This window comes from Mesoplodon bidens, assembly GCF_964165515.1.
Source record: "Mesoplodon bidens genome assembly, chromosome: 2".
Lineage (NCBI taxonomy): Eukaryota > Metazoa > Chordata > Mammalia > Artiodactyla > Ziphiidae > Mesoplodon > Mesoplodon bidens.
In genome coordinates this window covers 117,700,990-117,710,095 of record NC_138177.1, presented here as the reverse complement: position 1 = coordinate 117,710,095, position 9,106 = coordinate 117,700,990, and the positions used below count along the sequence as shown (strand labels likewise).

Genomic DNA, 9,106 nt, shown 5'->3' with positions numbered 1-9,106 from the left:
CACACTGGTCAGAATGGCCATCATCAAAAAGTCTACAAATAATGAATGCTAGAGAGGGTGTGGAGAAAAGGGAAACCTCTTAGACTGTTGGTGGGAATGTAAATTGGTGCAAACACTAAGGAAAACAGTGTGGAGATTCCTTAAAAAACTAAAAATAGAGTTACCACATGGCCCAGCAATCTCATTCCTGGGCTTATATCTGGAAAAGAGGAACACTCTAATTTGAAAAGATACATGTGCCCCAATGTTCATAGCAGCACTATTTACAATAGCCAAGACATGGAAGCAACCTAAGTGTCCATAGACAGATGAATGGATAATGAAGAGGTGATATATATATATATATATATATATATATATATATATACACACACACACACACACACAAACAATGAGATATTATTCTGCCTTAAAAATAATGAAATAATGCTTTTTGCAGCAACATGGATGGACCTAGAGATTATCATACTAAGTGAAGTACGTCAGGCAGAGAAAGACAAATATCATGATATCACTTATTTGTGGAATCTAAAAAAACGATACAAATGAGCTTATTTACAAAACAGAAACAGACTCACAGACATAGAAAACAGTCTTATGGTTACCAAAGGGGAAAGGGGGCAGGGGAGGGATAAATTAGAAGTTTGGGATTAACAGATACACACTACTATATATAAAACAGATAAATAATAAGGACTGACTCTATAGCACAGGGAACTATACTCAATATCTTATAATAATCTTTAATGGAAAAAATCTGAAAAATAATATATTATATATATATATTATATATATATATATATGTATGTATCACTGAATCACTTTGTTGTGCACTTGAAACTGACACAACGTTGTAAATTAACTGTATTTCAATAAAAACACTAATTGTACCATATACAAAAAAAAAAAATAGAGTATGGGACCAAATCAAATCATCCAGGATGTGAGAGTGTTAATAGAGAAGTAAATGCGGGTTTGTTAGGGTTCTATTGTTATAAACAGCAATAGTCAATGCTCACTGACTTAAAGAACAGGAATGTGTTACATGGATATCAACAGGGAAATTGGAAGTAGCCTTGTCCAGGAGTCAAGGGAGAAGGGGCCCAGTCAAGCTCCTGTCACTGGGACAGTTTGCTTAGGACACATGCCCTAACTGCTTCAGGACATGTACTGTCCTGCTGCTGGATTCAGTGTCTTTGGTCCAATTCTGAAAGTGGAGAGTTCCCCAAATGCCAGAGCATAAATTCCCAACACTCTGAGAGAGGGATTCAGAAATGAATAAATTGATTTAAAGAAAATGATGATTTAACATACTTGAGTTAGAAGAGTGAAATTTGTATTTCTTTTAAATATATTTCTATTTTATGCTCATGATTACTGTGAAAATTTTATTATGCAACATTCTTTTTCATTTAATAATAAAAATGTTAAATGTAGTAAAGTTGGTAAATTTGACATTTTTCATACCACAGTTTGTTGTAGCCCCAAATGTGAAATTACATAAGCATTGTAGGCTGTTCTTCCTGAGCCTAAGTCTGAGTATCATGTTAAAATCAGTTCACTGTTCATCTACAATGCAGAATAATAAGAAATGAATAATTGTATGTTTAATTATAAGGAAAAGAAATTAATTATAGGAAAATATTTATTTTCATTATTTTTATTTTCTCAAAGAGACATTTTTCTTTAAATATGCTCTACTTTCTCTTTAGAAAATGGGTCACAATGGTCATGACCAGGCTCTTCTTTAACCTTGGGGGTTTCTAAATTGTCATTCATCTGTTTAATTTAATTCATTCTTCAAATGTATATTAAGCAGCTGAGGAATAACAAGCAGAAGTGGAGACTAACCACAGAGGAGAAGGAAGAAAGCCAAGGAAGGAAAAATGTTGAGGAGGAAGAAAATAGAAAAGGAAGGCATTATGGGATGAGGAAGCAAAATAAGTGGAAAGAAAACAAAATGTTCAAAGCAAGACAGTACTGGGAAGCTAGAGACTCTGAGTCTGTATCCGGAAGAAGCTGCAGAACAACAGGAAGCGCAAAGAAGGAGAAGGAAGTCAGGGCCATACCTTTCTGTCCGTTGGGTGAGGCAACCGTGGCTCTCTGGTCTTCCTGACTACACACAGCGTGGGGGATGCTCATTGCTTTTGGAGGTGGCCCCCCTATTCAGCTACAGGAATAACTCAAGTGACAAAACACTTTGGCCATTTCAGTCTTTAAGGCCTGAATCTAGGATTTAGAGTATTATTCTAGGCAGACCTGGGAATCTTTTTGTTTTTTCCTGTTTGACTAAAATTTTTTTTTAATTGAAGTATAATTGGCTTACAATGTTATGATAGTTTCAGGTATACAACACAGGAATAAGAAGAGCAAATGGGAAGCAATATGGATGGACCTAGAGAGTAATATACTTAATGAAGTAAGTCAGACAGAGAAAGACAAATATTACATGATATCACTTATATGTGTAATATAAAAAATAAAACTATATGCAAAACTAAAAAAGACTCACAGACATAGAAAATAAACTTGGGGTTATCAAAGGGGAGAGGGAAGAGAGAATGGACAAAGTAGGGTTATGGAAATAACAGATACAAACTACTATATATAAAATAGATACACCACAAGGATTTACTGTATAGCACAGGGAATTATACCCATTATCTTATAATAATCTATAATGGAACATAATCTGCAAAAATACTGAATCATTATGCTGTATACCTGAAACTAACACAGTATTGTAAATCAGTTATACTTCAAAAAACAGAAAAAAAAAGAACAGATAGATGAATGGATGAATGATTGAATAAATAAATAAATGCAAAAGTCTAAAAAGTGGTCTCTTTGATCTCAGTCTTGCCCTTTGTGATAGTCAGAAATCTATGATTCCCCCCCCCCATGACCTACATCCTTGTGTAACTCTCTACCCTTGAGTGCGAGAGAGATCTGAAAATGATGGGATACCACTTCCATGATTAATTTATTGGCTTTAAAAGAGAGATTATCTTCAGTGGGTGGGCTTGATGCAATCAGGTAAACCCTTAAAAGAAAGGGGCTCTTTCTGAAAGGAGACTTGACACGAGGGAGATTCTGCTGCTGGCCTTGGAGGATTCTGTTGCCAACATGTCTTGTAAGCCTCAGATGAGTGAGACCATTGGCAAGGAACTGGGAGCATCCTCTTGGAGCTGAGAGTGGCCTCAGGCTGGCAGCCAGCAAACAACAGGGGACCTCAGTCTTACACTTCTCGGAACTGAATTCTGCCGTAACGGGAAAGAGCTTTCCCAGAGAAAGATGAGACCACTCCTGGCCAACACCTTGAGTGAGAGACCCTGAGGAGAGAATCCAGTTGAGCCATGTTGGTCTCCTGATCCATGGAAAAACTGTGCCATAATAAATGTGAGTTGTTTCAAAGCCTCTAGGTTTATGGTATTTGTTACAAAGCAAGAAACAAAAAATACACTTTTCTTCCTAAACAACAAATACACTTTTCTTTCTAAGACATTCAATTTTGACCATGCCACCCCCTGCTTTTAGAGTGTGAATGTTGTCTTCCTGATAAAAATTCAATTTAAATAAGACTTTTTTCCCCCCAGGTGTGTATATATTTTTTTTACTTTGTACATTTTATTTATTTATTTTTTTAACATCTTTATTGGAGTATAATTGCTTTACAATGGTTTGTTAGTTTCTGCTTTATAACAAAGTGAATCAGCTATACATATACATATATCCCCATATCTTCTCCCTCCTGCGTCTCCCTCCCACCCTCCCTATCCCACCCCTCTAGGTGGTCACAAAGCACCGAGCTGATCTCCCTGTGCTATGCGGCTGCTTCTCACTAGCTACCTATTTTACATTTGGTAGTGTATATATGTCAATGCTACTCTCTCACTTCATCCCAGCTTACCCTGCCCCCTCCCCATGTCCTCAAGTCCATTCTCTATGTCTGCGTCTTTTAAAACCATGATCACCTCCCTAGCCTCACTGCCTGCCAATCTGATGTTGTCATTCCATTCCAGTCAGACTAAAATAATTGGAGGTCTTATAACACTGTGCTCTCTCTTGCTTCACTTCTTCCTTGTAATTCATGTCTCAGTCTAAACTTTGATCTTTTAGCAAGCTTTTTCCTAGTGCACTAAGACTGGGTGAGGCCGCCGTCATCCTGGTCCCCAGACAACGAATTTAAAATTTAAAAATTTAAAATTTAAAAAATTTAAAATTTCTTTCTTTTAGGCACAATAAAATCAGCCTCAGTTTCTAAGCAGTGACTTCTTTTGCCTCTCAATTGTGCTTGATTGGAAACCTTAACTATGCACTTATTTATTTAAAAACTGTTGATTAAAAACTTAATTTGTGTCAGATACTACACTAGTTTTGAATATGAACATAATCCTATCCTCAAGAAGCTCACAATCTAAAAAGACATAAAGATACAGGGCGGAGGAGCAGGGTAGAGAAATGGGAGAAATCATGGACATATGAGCACCTTCATTTTTCACAGCACAGAGTCAATCAATTCAGTCCAACACTGAAACATATAGTTAAAAAAATAATGAACCCAGCCTTGTATTATGTTTTGTAATTATTTTCTTAACCCTGGAAAGATTTTTGTCTTGTGGTAAGGAGATGGTAATTTAAAATTTGGTATTTTTTTCACTTTAGTTTCTTTTTCTTCTGTAAAATTAAAAGAAATTATAGTTTTAGTTTAAATGACATTTTCAATATATTTTTCTCTTGCCTTTTCTCTCAGTTAGTCCATTTAAGTATGCAAGAGTTTTGAAATTAGGTTTTAAGAAAAACATTATTTGTACTTTTCTAAATTTTTCCACTATGGATAATTAAGTTATAATCACCATTTTTGCCAAAGCAATGGAGTGTGTTGTTTTATAAAAAAGACATAATGGCGCCATGCTAACAGTGGAGAGGAAGCATGAAAGGGGTGCTACTAACTAATCTGGGGAAGGAGTATTGGGGGGAAGGGAAGATTTTGGTTTGGAGGTTAGTGGTGGGCATGTTTGAAACATGAATTTTATCTGAAAGAATTCAGCAGAGACTCTCTAAATGTTACCTTATGTTTCTATAACAGATTAGTCCCCATAAACCAATTACACCCAAGCATCCTACTTTCATCACCTCTCCATCACTGAAAGACAGGATTCACTGTGTGGCTTATGTCTTTGATATCAACTCTATTGACAATCTCTCCTCTAAAATGGTGGCAAAGTTCAAACAAGTTCAGAAAGAAATATTAAACTGCAGTGAGTCTCATTGTACTTATTAAAAATATTTTTACTTGGAAATAATGCTATATTAACAGGAAATTGCAAAAAGAGTACAGCAAGGTCCCATGCCCCCTTCATCCAATTTCCCGAGCCCTGGGTTAGTTGGTGGCAACAGCAGATGGAGATCATCCAAAGGCTTTACTGAAAGCAGGACCCTAAATCCTAGTCTTCATTCCTTAAAGATTAGAAAGGCCATAGTTTTTTTGTCATGTGTGATTTTCCTGTGGCTAGATAGGGGAGTCACCTCCCCACATTATGTGTCTAGACCAGAAAGATTAAAACCGGGAGATATAACACTCTTATAATGTGTGGTATAGCTTTGTCATTTTGTCACATGTGTAGATTCATGTAACCGCCACTACAATCAAGATACAGAACTACTCTATCACCACAAGGTCTTTGTCATGGTATCCCCCAATCCTCACCATCCATAGTTTTTGGCAGCAACTAATCTCTCCTCCATCTCCATACTTTTGTCATTTTGAGAATGTTATACAAATGGAATCCAACAGTATGTCTGATTTGAGACTGGCTTTTTTTGCTCAGCCTAATATCCTTTGAATTCCATCGAAGTTGTTGTGTATATCAATTGTTCATTCCTTTTTATTGTTGAGTAGTAATCCATGGTATAGATATTCCACAGTTGCTTTAACCATTCTTTATCAAAGGACGTTTTGATTACTTCTGGTTTTTGGCTATTGCAAATAAAGCTCCTTTGAATATTAGTGTGCAGGTTTTTGTGTGGACATAAGTTTTCATTTTTCTGGGATAATTCCCTGAAATTGTGATTGTTGGGTCCTATGCTAAGTGTGTGTTTAATTTTTTAAGAAACCACCAAACCACTCTTCAGAATTACTGCACATTTTATATTTTAACAATATATGAGAGACCTAGTTTCTCTGTATTCTTGCTAGTATTTGCCATTATTGCTATTTTTTTAAAAAATTAACTCTTCTAATAGGTGTATAGTGATAGCTCATCATGGTCTTTATTTGCATTGCCCTAATGATGAATTACATTGAACATCTTTTAATGTACTTATTTGTTTGTATGTGTATTCCTCAGGGAAATATCTCTTCATGTATTTGACCTATTTTCTATTCGGACACTTTGGTTTTTTACTGTTGAGTTTTAAGAGATCCATAAATTCTAGATATGAGTCAATTATCAGATATATAGTTTGCAAATAGTTTCTCCCAGTGCTCAGTTGTCTTTTCATTATCTTAACGGAGACTTTCAAAAAACTAAATTTAAAAAATTTTGGTGAACTCTAATTTATCAATTCTTTCTTTTAAGGATCATGCTTTTCATTTTGTGTCTAAAATCCGTTACCAAGCTATAAGTCCCCAAATTTTTTCTTTGTTTTTTTCTAAAAGTTTTATAGTCTTAGTTTTTACATTTGAATATATGATTAATTCTGAATCACTTTCTGTGTAAGATGTGAGGTATAGGTCAAGGTTTATTTTATTTTATTTTGCCTATGGATATTCAATTGCTCCAGCACCACTTGTTGAAAAGATTATCATTGCTCCATTGTATTGCTTTTGCACTGTTGTCAAAAATTCATTGTCCTTGCTTTTGTGCATCTATTTCTGGGTTCTGTATTCTGTTCCCTTGATCTATGTGTTCATTCTTCTACCAACACCACACAGTCTTTATAACTGTAGCTATATAATAATAAAAATATAGGTCTTAAAGTGGGTAAAATAATTCCTCCCATGTTATTTTTATTTGTCAAAATTGTTTTAGCTATTCTAGTACCTTTACATTTCCATGGGAATTTTAGAATTACCTTGTCTATTTCTACAAAAAAATCTTGGTGGGATATTGATAGTTTGTTAGCTCTAGGAAGATTTTTTGTTGAGTTCTTAGGATTTCATGACATCTCAGATGGGGACAATTTTATGTCTTCCTTTTCAATTTGTATGTGTTTTATTTCCTTTGCTTGTCTTACTGTCCTGGCTAGGACTTCCAATACTATGTTGAATAATAGTGGTGAGAGCAGATACTCTTGCCTTGTTTCTGATCTTAGGAGGAAAGTATCTAGTGTTTCACCACTATGATGTCAACTATAGGTTTTTAATAATAGTTCTTTATTAAGTTGAGGAAGTTCTTCTTTATTCCTACTTCTCTAGGAGTTTTTTTTTTTTAAATCATGAATTGGTGTTGAATTTTGCCAAATGGTTTTTCTCCATAGATTGATATGATCCTGGGAGTTTTTCCTCTTTAGCTTGTTTGTATCATGGATTATATAGACTGAATTTGAATCTTAAGCCAACTTTGTCTCTTTAGGAAAAAAACCATGTGTTCATGGTGCATAATTCTTTTTATGTATTGCTGAATCCTGTATGATAATATTTTATTAAGAATTTTTGCATCTATATTTATGAGGAATATTGGTCTGTAGTTGTGTTTTTTTATTTTTATAATGAGTTGGGAAGTGTTCCTTCTTCTTTCATTTTCTGGAAGAGATTGTGTAGAACTGGTATTAATTTCTTTTTAAATGTCTGGTAGAATTCTCCAGTAAAGCCATCTGGGCCTGAAGATTTCTTTTTCAGGAGTTTTTAAAACCACAAATTCAATTTAAAAATAGTTTTAGAGTTATTAAAATTATATATTTCATATTAGATGAGTTGTGGTAGTTTGTAGTGCGTAGTTTTAGTCTTTTTCTTCTAAGTTGTCAAATTTATGCATGTAAGGTTGTTTGTAGTATTTTCTTATTCTTTTTATGTCTTTGGGGTTTGTAGGGATATCCCCTCTGTCCTTCCTGGGGAATCAGTTATTAGTAAAGCAGAACTTTGATTCCGTTAGGAGGTGAGTGTGATTTACTCATCTGATCTCTGCGGTTTGAGGGAAAAGGCAAGAGGTCCTTAGTAGAACTGTGAAGTCAGTGTACTTTGCTTTTATAAATGCTCACACACAACCCTCCTCACTTTCTCTTTCTTGGGGTTCTTTTGTAGTCTTCAAGATTCAGCAACCACTTTTACCCCCTGGACACTTTAAAACACACTATTTGAATGGGATAGTAGCTGATTGCAACTTAGTGTGAATTTAATTGCATTTAGAAATGATCTCTCACTTTGGAAGGAATCATTTCTCCTGTTAGAAGAACTTCAAGTCTCATATTGAGATTTCTTGGGGCTATTGCATTCTCCTGATCTCAAATTTACGTTACAGAGTACTGTTTTCACACATATTTAATTACCTTGTTGACACGCTTCTGTTTATGATATAAAATAACTGATTTATCTATTTGATATAGGTGTAGCACATGTAGCATTGCTTACTAAAGTGAATAATTGCTATGTGGTTCTTCAAGACAACTTCTTAAAGATGAATAAATCTATGATTTCTCAAAGCCAGGTGAGGAATACTTCTTGCAACTAGATAGTATTGTAATAGTGTTGTACTGTGTGTATGTGTGTGTGTGTGTGTGTGTGTGCTCACACTACATATTCACGGGTAAATGAAGAAATGGATCAATCGCCTGGTTGACTCAAGTTTATACCCCACTTTAAAATAATGATCTGAATTATAATTATATTCAGAAAATACTTTATTAAGCCATTGCTTTTTCTGTTTCTTGAATTATATTTAAATCAGTCAAATTTCAGATATAAGACATGCTTATTAAATTGATTTTTCCACAGATACAGAATGCCAACAAGATGCTAGGCATTCCTCTTTCTAATATCTTGGTGGTTGAAAAGTATGCTTCAGAACAGGAGATGGATCCTTTAAAGGACATTTTGATCCTCTCTGCACTGAAGCAGATGTTCCGGGCTGCAGATGACTTCTTAGAGGATTTGCCTCTTGAGTAA

The 9,106-nt window shown here is 34.8% G+C and overlaps 1 protein-coding gene across 1 annotated transcript; it reads left to right on the top strand.

Annotated features, from left to right (window-relative positions):
• Nucleotides 1-1,036: 1,036 nt before the first annotated feature.
• On the top strand, nt 1,037-9,106 carry IFI44L (interferon induced protein 44 like; the record flags this gene model as incomplete). The annotated part of the gene is made up of 4 exons (XM_081214257.1): nt 1,037-1,129; nt 5,090-5,261; nt 8,548-8,648; nt 8,936-9,106. 4 exons carry the CDS (start codon nt 1,037-1,039, stop codon nt 9,104-9,106), a joined length of 537 nt encoding a protein of 178 aa, XP_081070383.1.